Here is a 17,122-nt window from a genome sequence, read left to right on the forward strand (position 1 = left end):
CTAGGATTACCCCGAGACTACACTCGTTCTGATTTGAAGCACCGTCAAAGTGCAGCGATCAACTGTCATCACTTGTCGTTAGAATTTTCTCATCGGGTAGATCGTAATCCTCCTCTTCTTCCTTTATGGGACAGTCGGCTAGGAAGTCAGAAACTGCTGAACCCTTGATAGATTTCTAAGGAATATACTTGAGATCGAATTCTGCTAACTTAACCAACCATCTGGACAACCGTCCGTTGAGAGCCGGTTTTTCGAATAGGCACTTGAGAGGATCTGCTTTGCAAATCACATACATTGTGTGATAGAGCATGTAATGCCGGAGTTTCTTTACACTACAAGAAATTTTACTATTAACGACGGGAAATCCCGTCGCGAAAGGCCAATAATCGTTGATTAACGACAGGATTTCCTGTCGCGAACCCGTCATAAAAGGGGGCCGTCGTTAATAGAAAATCCCGTCGTAAACCCGTCGTAAAAGATATTTGCTACGGTTATTCCCGTCATTGTTTGGTTGTTAGCCCCGTCGCAAAAGGCTTTTGCGACGGGATTTTTGACCCGTCGTAAATAGGTTGTCGTTAAAGATACAAATTCTTGTAGTGTTATGGCCCAAACCAAGGCAATATCGAGCCTTTCGAATTGAGTATATCTGGTTTCGCACACGAGCAGCTTCTTCCATATGCAGTATACGACACTTTCTTTGCCTTCGATCTCTTGGGCAAGCATGGCCCCCACTGCTGAATCAGTTGTTGTAAGGTAAAGCCTGAGGGGAGCCCCCGGTATGGCTGGCTTTAACACTGTCGGATTGGAAAGGTAGTCTTTGATGGTGTCGAATGCATGTTGACAGTCTTCGTCCCATACCTTGGGCTCACTCTTGCGGAGTTTTCGAAATACTAGCTCATATATCATAGTGAGCTTTGAGATGAATCTACTGATGTATTGTAGCTTGCCAAGGAACCCCCGAATTTCTTTTTCATTCGCTGGCGGTTTCATATCTAGAATGACCTTGATTTTTGAAGGATCGGCCTCGATGCCCCGAGAACTAATGACATACCCGAGTAACTTGCCTGATGTTACCCCAAATGCACATTTTTTTGGGTTGAGCCTCATATTGTATTGCCTGAGCCTATTGAAGAATTTTCGAAGTACTATTATATGCTCATGTCGCTCTTTGGATTTGACGATCATGTCGTCGACATATACCTCGATTTCTCTGTGAATCATGTCGCTCATAATGGTTGTGGCTGTTCTTTGATATGTAGCCCCCGCGTTCTTCAGTCCGAACGGAATAACTGTGTAGCAATATGTACCCCACTGAGTAATGAAGGTTGTCTTCTCCATATCTTCCTCTGCCATGGGAATCTGATTGTAGCATGCGTACCCGTTCATAAAAGTGAGTAAGGCATGGTTTGTTGTGTTGTCGACCAGGATGTCGATGTGAGGCAATGGAAAACTCTGTCTTTAGGGCTAGCCCTGTTAAGATCTCTGTAATCAACGCACATTCGTACTTTGCCGTCTTTATTTGGAACTGGGACGAAATTGGCAATCCATTCTGGATACTTGGCTTCTCGAATAAACCCAGCCTCTAGCTGCTTAGAGACTTCTTCTTGAATTTTGAGGGAAACATCCGATTTCATGCGACGGAATTTCTGCTTGATGGGCTTTGAACCTGGAATGAGGGGAATTGTATGTTGACCGATGCTTGGATCAACCCCTGGCATATCATGATAGGGCCATGCGAAGACGTCTATGCATGTACTCTGAAAGTAGCTTGATAAGATCATCCCGCTCTGCTTGAGATAGAGTCAAACCAATCTGAACTAGTTCTGGATCACTGCTGTTAGAAAGGTTAACTTTTTCTGTTTCCTCAATTATGGGCGTCCTGTTTTCATGATTTTCAATAGCTTTTAAGATTTCAAGGTCAGTTTCTTGTGAAGCAAAGTTGTTTGGATTATGAGTGTGTTTTGAATTCGGACTTGAAGAGTAGGAGGAAATTGAAGTATTATTGAAATTAGCAATCATTACATCGACAGCTTTAACTTGAAGTTCGGCCTTTAGAGGCTCTTGATTGATGCAAGACTCTAGCCCTAGACCTTTAGACTCGTCACTAGACTCAGATCCAAACTCATCCACTAGTAGAAAAAACCCTTATTGCAGCGGGCTTTTAGACCCCTGTTGCAGCGTACATCGTATGCTGCAACTGGGGGGCCTGCAACAAGTCTGAACTTGTTGCAGCGTACAATGTTCGCTGCTAAAAGGGGTTTTTTGCAGCGTACATATGTATGTACGCTGCAACAAGTGCCAAAAAATTGGCAAAAATTTGGACTTGTTGCAGCGTACATATATATATGTACGCTGCAAAAGACTCAACTTTTTGCAGCGTACATTTATTTGTACCCTGCAACAAGTCTGGAATTTTGCGAAATTTTTTTCCCTTATTGCAGCGTACAATATATATGTACGCTGCAAAAAAGCACTTTTGGCGGGAAAATTCTAATTTTGTTTAGGGATACCTACAGTGCCTTGCACCAAATATAGAAACCTGTCAAAACAATAATAGAATAACGCAACCTGTATAACAAATATAAAAACAACAACTGGAGTTTTGTATACTATATATCCCAAAACCAAAGTGCACATATTACATTTAAATATATGTTCCAATTTCAACATAAACATACATTTTAATATAAAATTTATTCTATAACAACTAAACCAACTCGATCAAGCGCGCTAAAGCCAATAATAAATACTTGCTGGTAAAAAACTTAGCCCATTGCTCACGAACCACATCAAATTCCTCGCATAAGGCGCAATCCTCGGAGTGTAGACCTTTACAAAAACAGAAATTTAAATTAAACATTAGATTAAATACAAATTAAATATCACATTTTTTTGTAGTGTATGTGCGTGGCACATTGCTCTACCGTTTGAGCTAATAGGCTTTCAAGAAGAATTAATGGTAGTACTACTTGAAATACTTGGCTGAAAAATGTGTATCTGTTGGTTGACGGTAAAAGTAAATGTGGATGCTGGCCTGAAAATCATTCGCCTAATGCAGAAATAGAAACAAGAGAACTAAAAACCACCAAAGGAAATAGTAGGATATACCTTCCCCCTTGTAATTTGATATTCATTATTGTTCAACCCTGTCACAAATGTTGAGCTGCCAAAAATTAAACAATTCTCCAACAATAATAATAAAGGTTAACAAATAAAAAGAAAATGAAAAGGTCAGAATTTCCAGACATTTATCTTTATATTACACAGAATAAATCCATCTATGTGACAATAAATAAAAAAGGTTATCAGATAAACCAAATGTAAAAAAAGAAAAGGTCAGAACTTTCAAGACATTTATGATTTATCTTTATAGTAAACAGAATATTCGAACCATATACAATCAGCTGGTCCTACACAACACTTACAACAACGCCTGTATGATTGGTTCAACAATGCGAAATTGGCAGATACCGAGTAAAACACTACTTTGCAATCTGCATAACAAACTTGACACTTGCCTTACAACATAGATGTGTGTGTCTTGACATGAAAGCAATCACACAATAACATGTAGTACCAAACTAAGACTTCATAACTTCACTGTAGAACACCAACATGATTATCAACAGTGTTTATTGATAGTACAAAATATTTGATATGCAATGCAAAGAACATATAGTTTTTCTAAAAGAGACAAACTCACAAAGACCTGAGATCTAAAGAACAAGAATATAACAATTCGTCCATTGAACTTGTAGCGATACATGTCAAGGATCGTACCTGAATCTAGAAATTTCCCTGAATGGTCCTCCAATACCACATCCTACATCCTACATCCAACACCTGAGGAATGTCAAACACACAAATATCAGGAAAACACTGAGATTAAATCTTATAGTGCTGAAATTAGTCCCTCACATACCCCAAAAGAAAAGAGAAAACAACCTTCTGTCCAGGTTTTAGTTTTAGTTACAAAGCAAGGAAGTGCTCATGGCGTTTCATGCTTTCACGCAGAGATTCTCCATTCCATCTGTAAGCACAGAATTACATGCAATTCCAATATTCCATTCCCACAAAAATGTAAGCTGGAGAAACATGCTAACAACATAATTACATGAAAGAGTTTTAGAAACACAAAGGCGAACCTGTGAGCAAAATGAAAAGACTCTCCCCGGCCAAACTAGTAGAAACTAGTAACCAGGTCATAATACTGGTTAACCTGTCATAAGATTACATCGAAATATAAACTCATTCAGTAAAATTGAAGGAAAAGAATAATCAAAACAATCAAACTCATTCAGCATTAGAAATTGATGATCATCAGTTTAGTTATATACTAAAGCTAGGAGATAACTCAGACAGTGACATCAAATTTACTAATCATGATACAAATTTTAGCCTTCAGCATTCCAGGCCAATAGAGTAAATGACATAGCTTGACTGTCTCATCTTGTCTCCTTTTGTTTAAAGCTCGCTTTAAAGCTCATGTTCTATTGTAAAAAAAGCATAAGAGAAGTAGAGAGGTAGTCAGACTTACTAGTTCCTCAACATGTTTAATTGCATGGCTATCCCAATTCAATGTGATGTTAATGTAACGGCGGTGATGTTCCTGTAAAAACAGTGATGTTCCTATAACAACAGTGATGTTCATTTAGTTTTCCACATGATATTTTGGTTGTTAAAGTCGCAGCAACACCAGCTACCCCTACAAAGAGTTATCTTCTACTGATACATAGAGAAAAAAAGGAGATGATAAAAAAAGTTATAAGTCGGAAAGGGTTTAACCAAAAGATATCATCACCCATACACACACAAAAATACACACGGACTGATGGAAGCAGATTAACTTCAGAGAAACAGAATACGTGAGAATAAATTAACTCATGAATTAACAAAGAAAACATTAAGAATAAGAAGAGTTTATCTCTTGAAAAAGCCAGTACTAAGAGTGTAATATGAAGAATTTGCCAAAAATTAAAAAACAGAACCTTAATCCCCAAAATAAAGGTACAATGAAGCTAAGCATGCAAATTCACCCGAATATATAAATATTTAACTATTTTACCTATTTTCCTGATGGAAGTTATCATACTCTTTCTAAACTAGAGATGTTTGTCTTCTGTTTGTGATTCTCCACTACGAAATTAAGTGTAGCAGCTAAGAGAATTCCACCTTTAGCTAACCTCTTCTCCCGGATTTGCAGTCGCGAAAGAAAATATTCATCTATGACAAACAAAATGAAGTATACCAGTTTAGGATGCGAAATAGTGCAATATTTTTCGCTATCAAAGATGTAATATAGTGCCAAATACTTAGATTTTTCACATTCTCATATAGTCATACCGAAAAATACTCTCTTCGTTCCACAATGAATGTTCTATCTACTTTTGTATACTCATCTAATCATCTTCTACTATTCTGAAAACATTGGGTGAAATATTGCTCAAAAGTTCTAGTTCTTAAACAAGGGAAGAATATAGAAATCCAAGAATCTATACCTTCAAGTATCTTCCTGGGCTAGTGTTCTTGTATGCGTATTACAAGAACACTATTTGCTATCCTCATAAATAAGGGATCCACCCATTGCTGTCTCAACCCACAAATCTTCTGCCAATTTCACACAATTGTACCAATCTGTCACGAAATTCAGTAAAAGAAAACAAAAACTAGATCAAATCGTCCTACAAAAATTAGATTAAATCAACAACTCTCAAACGAACTGGACAGAACAAATATTACACAGAACACATTTCCACAAATCACGATCGTGCATCTATGATTAAAACCCCAAAAACATCATTTGGAAGTATCTTATACTTAACAAACCCAAAAAAAACCCAATCATTCGAACAGACCCTAAAAGAACTCAATCATTCGAACAAACCCTAAAAAAAACCAATCATTTCCCCCAAACAATTAACGAAATGGACCAAAATTAATAGGTATACACCAACATACAAAAAATTGCTAAATCAACTCCAGATCTGGCGATTTGAACCATACACAAACCCCAACACCACAGACATGTTAATTGACGAATAGATTAGAAATATACCTGTGCAATCGACGACGTTTCTTACGAATTGAGATAGCAAAGACAAACGAACTATAGGAGGAGATAGAGTCTGGATATAGCTTAGTTTTCCGAGCAGGGAATGACTTCGCCGGTTGTTTTTTCGAGTAGGGAACCACCAGTGAGAGGCGAGGAAATTAAATAGACTCTTGCTGGAGTACCACCGGCGACGGGCGAGACCCAGCGGCGACGACCACTGGTGAGAACCACCGGCGAGAAGCAGGGTAAGCCGAGAGAAGAAGAAGGGAGTACTGAGAGTACGTGGGATATTCGCTGCTATGAGGTTTGAGATAGAAATGTTTGGTCTGAGTTAAAGTTGCAGCGAAAAAAATTTACAAATATGTTATTGCAGGGGGCTTTTACCATGTACGCTGCAAAATAAAAGGCCTATTGCAGGGGGCTTTTATTATGTACGCTGTAAAAATCTCTTTTGCAGGGGGCAATTAATTTGTACGCTGCAACAACCCTTTAAAGGGTTTGACCCGCGTTGACCGACTGGTTGTTGAAGCGTATTAATACTTGTACGCTGCAACAAGGGGGTTGCAACAAGGGTTTTTTCTACTAGTGATCCTCTGACTCAGACTCGCTCATCATAGATCCTTCGCCCACAGTAATCTTGAACATTTTGCCATTTGGAGCAGTAATCTTGAGGGACTTCCTCCAGCCATTGACCATCTTCTCGCTAGGAGCAATAAGCTTGGATGGGTCAAAATCTTCGATTTGAGTGATCATTTGAACCATAGCATCTTCAGAAATAATCTGTGTTACTTCTTGGCCGAACAAGAGACCAAAAGCTGATGAATCGAGGCATTCTGGGGTGGCCTTGTTTTGTATGGGTGGGGCATCCTTGAGGAAGTGACAGTCTTGAAAGATTTTGAAACCAGGGTAGAGGACCCCTTTTGAAGTGTCGTAGAAAGGCTTTGGAAAGTCAAAGTACAGATCCTCCTCTCCTTCTTTAATGAATTGCCCGTTGAGGGTACGCTGATGGGGAGGTACTTCGAATTGGTCGTTACCAGCTCGACGGGCCCTTAACTTAGCCTCTTGTTGCTTGTTGTCGTGCTTAGTCGGTTTGTATCCCAGACCACAACAGTTAGTTTGACCATGAGTTTTGAAAGGAGATTCGGTAGGCGATGGTAGAGTAGTCCCCAAGAAGCGCCCACGCTTAATTATTATATGCCTTGCCATGGGATTCATTTTGGACTCAATAGATCCTACTTCAACACTGAACCCCCAAAGGTCTTCATCAATGTCATCATGTTCTATTAATATCAGAGCTTTGTCAGCTATCTTGGTTCTTGGATGGGACGCATTTAGAGTAATGATATTTCCTTGGACCTCCATTCGAACTTTCTGATGGAGCGAAGATGGTACCGCCTTGAGGTCATGGATCCACGGCCTCCCCAATAGGAGATTGAAACTCGCCTTGATGTTGAGCACTTGAAAGCTCACCTTGCGCTCAATTGGGCCTGTTCGGGGTAGAAGGGTGAGAGTCCCCATTGCTTCACGACGAGTGTTGTCATAGGCGCGAACACCTTGGGAGGAGCTAGAAAAGTCACTAGGAGTGAAGCCCAAATTCTCAGCAGTGCAAAGAGGACACACATTGATGGCTGACCGATTATCAACTAGAGTCATGGGGATGATTTTGTCTTTGTATTCAACAGTCATATAAAGTGTCTTGTGATGGCTTGCCCCATCGGGCAGGAGGTCTTCATTTGTAAAGGTAATTCCTTCTTCCAGATTTGTTAGTAACCCGACCAGTTCGTCAGGAGTGACCTCCGGGGTGTCATTCAACTTGATAAGGGCATTGATTAGAGCAGTGCGATGTTCTACAGAGGAAGCCATGAGTTGCCAGATATTGACCTCTGCCTTTGTACGCTTCAACTGTTTGATCAAGGGATTCTCCTTAGTAGGTAGAGGAACATTGGTTGTTGGTGTTGTTCTATTAGTTGGCTCTTGAATTCGGCCGGATCGAGTCATGACCTGAACACTGTTCTCTGCCTTAGTGTCAGGGTGCCAATCAGTATTCACAATTTCCTGACATTCATCGTCAGAGATGTTCTCAATAGGAGGGTCCTGGTACATGTCTTCATCGTCGCTGGCCCATATCCCACAAATGTCCTCTTGAGGTAATCCAGTAACAAACCCGGACTCTAAATTTTCATCTGGTTGCACAAGGTAGGGGCCAGGCATCTGGTTATGAAGTATTTCTTCTACCTCGAAAGGACCCACAGCATGGAAAAGGGTTTCTTGATTGTCTTCGGGAGCCCTTATGCGAGCCTCAGCTTCTTCAACACGTTCATAGAGCTCTGCTACAGCCGTTGCCAATGAAGTCATCTTGAATTGGATTTAGAGAGAATGAGTCCGAGCACCTAGTTATCACATGACTTGAATTTAGAACTTGGACGATATGCATGCAATGAATGAGACCTGGACTTGACTCTAAGTGCCACTCTGAAGATTCGGGATTTTGGATTTTGTATTTGTATTTGGGATTTGCAACCCGTTGGAAATATTTTTGAAAGGAGCTTCATTCTTTTGTGGAGGCTAACTACTTGTACTAGAACTTGGGATTTTGAAAGGGGATTTCGACCCATTAATTGGATTTTGTATATTCTAAGGGAGTTTCGACCCAACATAGAGCATGGAATATTTTAGGGGAATTTCAACCCGATAAGAATGTAGAAATTGAATTTGTATTACTTCAAGGGACTTTCAACCCGGAAATAGAATTCGGAAATTGGATTTGTACTATTTCTAGGGAGTTTCAACCCATGAGATGGAAAATTGGATTTTGAACTATTTCAAGGTGATTTCAACCTGTCAATAGGACTTGGAATATTTTAGGGGAATTTCAACCCATGATCGGATTTGGACTATTTTAGGGGAATTTCAACCCATTGGATTTTGTAATACTTCTAGGGACTTTCAACCCATTGGAAATGTTTTGGAAATCGAATTTGTATTATTTTAGGGGAGTCTCAACCCGTTGGATTTTGTATTATTTCTAGGGATTTTCAACCCGTTGGAATTGTTTTGAGGAATCGAATTTGCATTATTTCTAGGGAATTTTAACCCGGGTGGAATTTGTATGGGGTTTGGATTATTTCAAGGGACTTTCAACCCGTCAATGGAACTTGGAATATTTTAGGGGACTTTCAACCCATGATAGAGTTTGGAAATTGGACTTGTATTATTTTAAGGGATTTTCAACCCAATAGGGATGTAGAAAATGGACTTGTATTATTTCAAGGGATTTTCAACCCATGGGAATTGTTTTGGGGAATTGAACTTGTATTATTTTAGGGGAGTTTCAACCCATTGGAATTTGGAATATTTCAAGGGAATTTCAACCCATGATGGAGTTTGGAAATATTTTAGGGGAATTTCAACCCATTGCGAAAATGTTTTTGAATTTTGTATATGGGAACAATGGAAAGCAAGAATTTTTGTAGTTTGAAAGTGAATTTGAAATTCGAATTTGATTTGGGATTTGGGATTTGGAATTGGATTTGGAAAACAGGCGTTCTGTAGAGCCTACGAGGCCTTGAATTTAGAACCTTGGACTTGAAGATCCGGCATTACGCCATCATTGATTTGGAATTTGAGAATTTTGAATATAGGATTTGAAATCGGGAATTCGAACTTGAGGTTTGAAAGATTGAATCGAAATTTTGGCATTACGCCATCATGAGTTTGGACATTTGAACTTGAGGTCTTGAGGTTAGAATTGGGAATTTGAACTTGAGGTTTTGAACATGTAATGGGAGGTTTGAATGTTTGAGTTGGAAATCCGGCATTACGACGCCGTTGGATTGAATTTGGTATTTGAATTTTAAAATTTGGACTAGAAAATCCGGCATTATGACGTCGTTGGATTGAATTTTGAATTTAGAACTTGAAATTTTGACTACAAAATCCAGCATTATGACGCCGTTAAATTGAATTTGGAACTTGAAATTTGGACTAGAAAATCCGGCATTATGACGTCGTTGGATTGAATTTTGAATTTGGCGTTTGTGCGTGAGGCGTGTTTAAGGGTTTTGAATCAAATGGAGTGGCACTCCTAAAAGACCCTATATCGGCGATTTTAGATGCATGAGGTTTGAATGATGCTCCTAGGGGTTAGGTTTCCTAGTTGGAGGCTAATGGTTTTGGCAAAGCTAGAACTCGAGGTTAATAATTCACGCGGGCAAAGACGCCCACAAAATGCACAAATAGCACGTTGTCACACTAACATGGATTATGAATGCGACATGTAAAGTTCTCAACCTAAGGTCGGTCTAAGTTTTGTATGATGCAAGTGGTAGGCTTTGGGTGTCAAAAGGGTACTTGACTAAGAGGCGGATCCGGTAAAAACTTGCACATCCACCTAAGGGATGTGTGTGTCGGCAGACGACCTCCATGCTTGACATCGGGAATGTCAAGCAAATGTCAAGTTTCGGAAGGCGCGGAAATGGTCACACACTTTGGTCAAGAACCGTATGGAGAGTCACCATTTCGTTTCCCCCGGGGCTAGCCCGAATGTAGAACGCATCCGTATTGGGCAAGATAGAAATTCATTTTGCACAAATATGGTTTTCGAAATATGCATGACATGCCTAAAAATTGAAAATGGTATTCGAATATTATATTTCAAAAGCTCATTTTTCGACATTCGTTCTCAAGGTTTGGGAGTGTCCTTCGAAATTCAAAACCAGAACTGACTCCCACTCAAAAACTAGGGAAGCATGGGCAACCAGCAACTAGAAGCCACTGTGCTGGATGCAGGCAGCGGCGTCTGGCGCAGGGGTCTGCGCCCAGCGCCGAAGCTGGCATCTAGAACTTGAGCGTGGTAGTGGCTTGTTGCTCAAAGCATGCTCCTATTATCGATTTTGAAATCAGAACTCCCCTGCAGAGTCGCCAGAATTGTAGGGGGTTTTTTTTCATACTTTCCTTTTTTGTATTTTCCCCTACGGAAGGCTTTGTATATTTTTGGATTTCGAAGGAGTCGCCACCAAACAATTTTAAGGGTCCCGTTTTGAAAGACCAAAGTTGACGGTTTAGTGGATAAGGCATTGAATCTTAGAAACGGATGGGTGAGATCCGGGCAAGGGAACGGAATTCTTATTCCGCGAGCTTTAAAAATTGTATTCGAGTACATGGCAAATAGCATTTTCGAATAACCCTAGTCATGACACTATGTGGGTTTGAACTTTGAACTTAGCACATAGAATTTCTACTTGTATTGTGACCACTTCGCTTTAAAGTTAATTTGAGGGAACCTAAGGCCGGTTTGTCCAAGAAATTATCTTTGTTAAGCGTGATGTAACTTTGTATTTCGTTGGATTTAGCATGTGAGTTGATGAAAGCAATAAACAAGTAAAGCAACATCACAATAAGTAAATGAATTATTGAAACACTAGTAGAAAAAACCCCTGTTGCAACCCCCTTGTTGCAGCGTACATGTAATAATACGCTTCAACAACCAGTAGGTCAACGCGGGTCAAACTTTATAAAGGGTTGTTGCAGCGTACAAATTAATTGCCCGCAGCAAGAGAGTTTTTTGCAGCGTACAAAATAAAAGCCCCCTGCAATAGCCCATTTATTTTGCAGCGTACAGATAAAAGCCCGCTGCAATAAAAAAATTTCGCTGCAAAGCTAATTAAGAAAAACATTTCGGATCTCAAACCTAAGGACGCTCATACTCCCTCTTCTTCCCTCAGCTTTCCCTGCGTACTCTCTCACCTCCTCATTCTTCTTCTTCTTCATCTGCTCTCTTTCTCTCTCCTAAATCCCTTCTTTCTCCGCCTGAACCACCACCTTGAATTCTGTCGCTGCCCTACCCCCTCCCATCGTCATCCCCGCAGTTCCTTCACTCCACCACACTCAATTTTACATCTTATCTTTCGCTTCAAGAAATTTGAAAGGGGTGACGTAAAAAATGGGAACCCGAGAAGTGTACGAGGAGAAGCTTCGAACTGGAAATGTGTATCACCATGATCCCACCATTAATCCTGGCCTCGGCACCCCTCGCTGCCCCCGTTGTCTCTTTCTCCTCGACTCCGATTCTGTATATTCTCTTTGACCCTTGTTAATTTTTTATTGTTTTATTGTTTTTCTCTGCCTTTTTCTATGCACATAAACTGTTCGATGATTTGTCTCTCAGAAATTTCTTGCATTTCTGACGATTTCCCTTTTTGGGTTTCTTTTTGATTTAGAAAAATGGTGAATGGACAATTACTTCTGTCTTGCACGATGCTACAGCTGTGGTATGCTCTCTCTCTTTCTCTTTGCTTATACCCAGATAAGCCTTCGAACTCAGCCGCCTTCGAAATTGAGGAGGTATAGTTTTCTAACTTTTTGTATTTGTTTTTCCCTAATTTCGTATTTTTAGGGTTTGCTTTCAGTCAATTCTTGATTTTCCCCTAATTTCGTATTTTTAGGGTTTGATAATATAAATTATTCTTATTCTTATTTTTTGTGTTACTTGATCTTTTGGTGATACCACATTACAACTATTTGAGCCACGCATCTCAAAAATATACGTTGGTAAAAATACTTCTCTGCGATAATGATTATGTTGAAACTACTGTTGATTTGAATCTTTAAGTTTTAAGCATGTCCCTTTTATGTTAGTTTATTTTTAATGACTTCGCAGTGAGTCTGTACTTCAGCCCCTCAACCAGTTGCCTCCTCCAAATGTCAAACGGGAGCTTATAATGCTTTCTTTACCGGCAATAGCTAGCCAGGCCATTGATCCTATGGCTCAGCTGATGGAGACAGCTTATATTGGCAGTTTAGGTTGAAATCTTATTCTTTATTTTGAATTTAAAAAAAACTTTGTTTTCTCTTATTAGTATTCCGTAGATTGTGTCCTTCGGTTCTTCTGGGGCTGTTATAGCAGCAGCTTCAGAAGAGAGAAAGCATGAGATGTAAGGTTAAGAATACCTTTGTTTCCCAGAGCACTATTCCCATTATGCTCATCCCTTTGATTCTTGGTGGCAGAATCGGGAGGCTTTGTTGAATATTAAGGTCTTAACTTTGAATAAATGATAATCTGGGAGGGAGTTTCCCTGGTTAGATGTTTCTATAATGGTCACACATTCACACTTGTAACATTGAATGTGCTAGCTGACTATTTGGTGGGTGGAAAATTATGGCTTTGCTAGCAGTTGTAGCTATGCCCTCCTGTAAAGTTGGTTATATCCTCACTACTGATTTGTATCTAATCACAAATCACGATCTATAGATAATTTGAAGTTGTTCTTCAGTATGTATATCTTGATTTGTCAAAAAATAGAATGTTAAATTTCTGTAAAAAGACTGGGTTTCTTTTCTAGGTAGGCATCCATCATGTATGTCTTTTGGCTTCACCATTTATGTTAATGTGTTCATCTTTTTCGCTTTACTTTTCTTGGTAACTGATGGATTTGGCACATCTGCGTTCTTCTTAGGTTCCACTTTTCAACATAATGAACAAGTTTGACGGGGAGACCATAACAGAAGTCGTGCGTCCTCAAATAGCTAGGATGCGATATCGTGTAACTAAACTGCCACCTTACATTATTGTGCACATGCAGCGTTTCACGAAGAACAACTTCTTTGTTGAGAAGAATCCCACCCTTGGTATGTATCATGTTGTGTCCTATTATTTTGGTGCTCGTGATGGGACTAGTCTGTGTCATCACAAAGTTGGTTTTTCTAATTATCTTCTTTATCTTCCTTTTAGTGCAACTTACCTTGTGTTCAACTGAAACAGTATTTTGTCAAACTTATACTTACCTTGTGTCCAATGTGTAAATCAGGTGTATACTTGCGACACTGTGTGCCTTTCCAGTTTCCACTTCTCTTATTACGTTACTTTTTTGACTCATTTGCCTAATTTTAAACTTAAACTTTGTTTTGATTTATGATTATCACAAAAGTTGAAGATTGTGAATAATGTGTGGGTTTTAACCAAATAGGAAAAGCTTCTTGGATTAATAAGCATTTGTTGTTGTCCAAAGATCCTGATTTGTGAACAATAAACCAAATAGGAAAAGCTACATATTTTCTCAGAGTATTACACTTATTACATGTTTAATATGAATAGTTTTAACTTTCTAACACTCATTCCAATCTACTTATGCAAATTTAAGGCTTGTTTGGTCGTTATAGGTCATATTAGGCTAAAATGAGGCTTTTTTGCTCCCAAATATGAAATAAAGAACCTTAGGACTCATTTTAAACATATTAAATGTTTTATATGATTAGTTTTAACTTTACAAGACTTAATCCAATCTATTTATGCACATTCATGACTTCTTTGGCCGTTATAGGTCATATTTAGGCTAAAATGACATTTTCGCTCCCAACTTTGGTCTAACGAACTTAAAAACTAATTTCAAACTTATTACATGATTCATATGATTATTTTTAACTTTTCAAGACTCAATCCTATCTATTATGCACATTTGAGACTTGTTTGGTCGTTATAGGTCATATTTAAGCTAAAATGAGACATTTTCGCTCCTAACCTTGAACTAAAGAACCTAAAGACTCATTTTAAACCCTTTACATGATTAATATGCTTAGTTTTAACTTTCTAAGACTCATTTCAATCTATTTATTCACATTTAAGGCTTATTGGGTCGTTATAGGTCATATTAAGGCTAAAATGAAGCATTTTCGCTCCCAACTATGAACCAAAGAACCTAAGGACTCATTTTAAACTTACTAAATGTTTTATATGCTTATTTTTAACTTTCTAAGACTCATTCCAATCCATTTATGCACATTTAAGGCTCATTGTGTCGTTATAGGTCATATTTAGGCTAAAATGACATTTTCGCTCCCAACTATGAACCAAATAACCTAAGGACTCATTTTAAACTTACTAAATGTTTTATATGCTTATTTTTAACTTTCTAGGACTCATTTCAATCCATTTATGCACATTTAAGGCTCATTGTGTCGTTATAGGTCATATTTAGGCTAAAATGACATTTTCGCTCCCAACTTTGAACTTAAGAACCTAATGACTCGTTTTAAACTTATTATATGATAAATATGCTTAGTTTTAAGTTTCTAAGACTTATTCTAATCTACTTATACCCATTTAATTCTTGTTTGATAGTTATAGGTCATATTTAGGCTAAATGAGGCATTTTCGCTCCTAACTTTAAAATAAAGAACCTAAGCACTCATTTTAAACTTAATACATGTTTAATATGCATAATTTTAACTTTATAAGACTCGTTCCAATCTATTTATGCACCTTTAAGGCTCATTAGGTCGTTGTAGGTCATATTTAGGCTAAAATGACATTTTCGCTCCCAACTATGAACTAAAGAACCTAAGGACTCATTTTAAACCTACTAAATGTTTTATATTCTAGTTTTAACTTTCTAGGACTTATTCCAATCCATTTATGCACATTTAAGGCTCATTGTGTCGTTATAGGTCATATTTAGGCTAAAATGACATTTTCGCTCCCAACTTTGAACTTAAGAACCTAATGACTCATTTTAAACTTATTATATGATAAATATGCTTAGTTTAAGTTTCTAAGACTTATTCTAATCTGTTTATGCACATTTAATGCTTGTTTGATAGTTATAGGTCATATTTAGGCTAAAATGAGGCATTTTCGCTCCTAACTTTAAAATAAAGAACCTAAGCACGCATTTTAAACTTAATACATGTTTAATATGCATAATTTTAACGATCTAAGACTCGTTCCAATCTATTTATGCACCTATAGGCTCATTGGGTCGTTATAGGTCATATTTAGGCTAAAATGACATTTTCGCTCCCAACTTTGAACTAAAGAACCGAAGGACTCATTTTAGACTATTAGGACATTGTCATTAGTTTCTTGAATGTTAAAATGTGATATTTAATTTGTATTTAATCTAATGTTTAATTTAAATTTCTGTTTTTGTAAAGGTCTACACTCCGAGGATTGCGCCTTATGCGAGGAATTTGATGTGGTTCGTGAGCAATGGGCTAAGTTTTTTACCAACAAGTATTTATTATTGGCTTTAGCGCGCTTGATCGAGTTGGTTTAGTTGTTATAGAATAAATTTTATATTAAAATGTATGTTTATGTTGAAATTGGAACATATATTTAAATGTAATATGTGCACTTTGGTTTTGGGATATATAGTATACAAAACTCCAGTTGTTGTTTTTATATTTGTTATACAGGTTGCGTTATTCTATTATTGTTTTGACAGGTTTCTATATTTGGTGCAAGGCACTCTAGGTATCCCTAAACAAAATTAGAATTTTCCCGCCAAAAGTGCTTTTTTGCAGCGTACATATATGTTGTACGCTGCAACAAGGGAAAAAAATTTGGCAAAAATTCAGACTTGTTGCAGCGTACAAATAAATGTACGCTGCAAAAAATTGAGTAATTCAGACTTGTTGCAGCGTACAAATAAATGTACGCTGCAAAAAGTTGAGTCTTTTGCAGCGTACATATATATGTACGCTGCAACAAGTCCAAAATTTTGCCAATTTTTTGGCACTTGTTGCAGCGTACATCTAAAAGCCCGCTGCAACAAGTCCAAAATTTTGCCAATTTTTTGGCACTTGTTGCAGCGTACATCTAAAAGCCCGCTGCAACAAATCACTTTTTGCAGCGAACATTGTACGCTGCAACAAGTTCAGACTTGTTGCAGGCCCCCCAGTTGCAGCATACGATGTACGCTGCAACAGGGGTCTAAAAGCCCGCTGCAATAAGGGTTTTTTCTACTAGTGAAAGTGCTTACAAAACCACATCACCTTAAAAAAAGGTGAGTAAAGAGTGCGGAATTGAAATAGTAATAGTAAAGGTGCAATATTGAAATGCGTTATTGAAAGGTGCGATATTGAAATGCATTATTGAAAGGTGCGAAATTGAAATGACGATATTGAAATTGCGATATTGAAATGACGATATTGAAATTGCGATATTAAAATTGCACTATTGTATTTGAGATCCGAACGCCAAACGACTACTTAATAACAAGTGCGTCCGACACAGATTCAAGTCTAAAAATCTCAACTTTAGGACAAGTTGCTCATCCAAAAGTGTCTTAGATTTCG

General features: G+C 38.2%; 1 protein-coding gene and 1 long non-coding RNA gene across 6 annotated transcripts; one reads left to right on the forward strand and one right to left on the reverse strand.

The window, feature by feature from the left end:
• Positions 1 to 4,919: 4,919 nt before the first annotated feature.
• Positions 4,920 to 6,478, reverse strand: LOC130463945 (uncharacterized). Its single transcript, XR_008924174.1, has 2 exons — positions 5,499 to 6,478; positions 4,920 to 5,223 (listed from the first exon to the last, which is right to left on the reverse strand). It is a non-coding gene; the product is annotated as an uncharacterized lncRNA (long non-coding RNA).
• A 5,013-nt stretch (positions 6,479 to 11,491) lies between these two features.
• On the forward strand, positions 11,492 to 16,226 carry LOC130464346 (uncharacterized). Of its 5 annotated transcripts, none has more exons than XM_056833880.1 (4): positions 11,492 to 12,122; positions 12,271 to 12,321; positions 13,507 to 13,678; positions 15,980 to 16,226. In XM_056833880.1, exons 1-4 carry the CDS (start codon positions 11,994 to 11,996, stop codon positions 16,099 to 16,101), a joined length of 474 nt encoding a protein of 157 aa, XP_056689858.1. In that variant the 5' UTR covers positions 11,492 to 11,993; the 3' UTR covers positions 16,102 to 16,226. The 5 variants fall into 5 exon arrangements, 2 of the variants coding, with proteins under 2 accessions (XP_056689858.1, XP_056689857.1); XM_056833879.1 differs by having other exon boundaries at positions 11,496 to 12,122; positions 12,271 to 12,394; XR_008924726.1 differs by lacking the exons at positions 11,492 to 12,122; positions 12,271 to 12,321 and adding exons at positions 12,405 to 12,601; positions 12,711 to 12,853.
• Positions 16,227 to 17,122: the final 896 nt, after the last annotated feature.

Source organism: Spinacia oleracea, chromosome 6 (assembly GCF_020520425.1).
Source record: "Spinacia oleracea cultivar Varoflay chromosome 6, BTI_SOV_V1, whole genome shotgun sequence".
Taxonomy (NCBI): domain Eukaryota; kingdom Viridiplantae; phylum Streptophyta; class Magnoliopsida; order Caryophyllales; family Amaranthaceae; genus Spinacia; species Spinacia oleracea.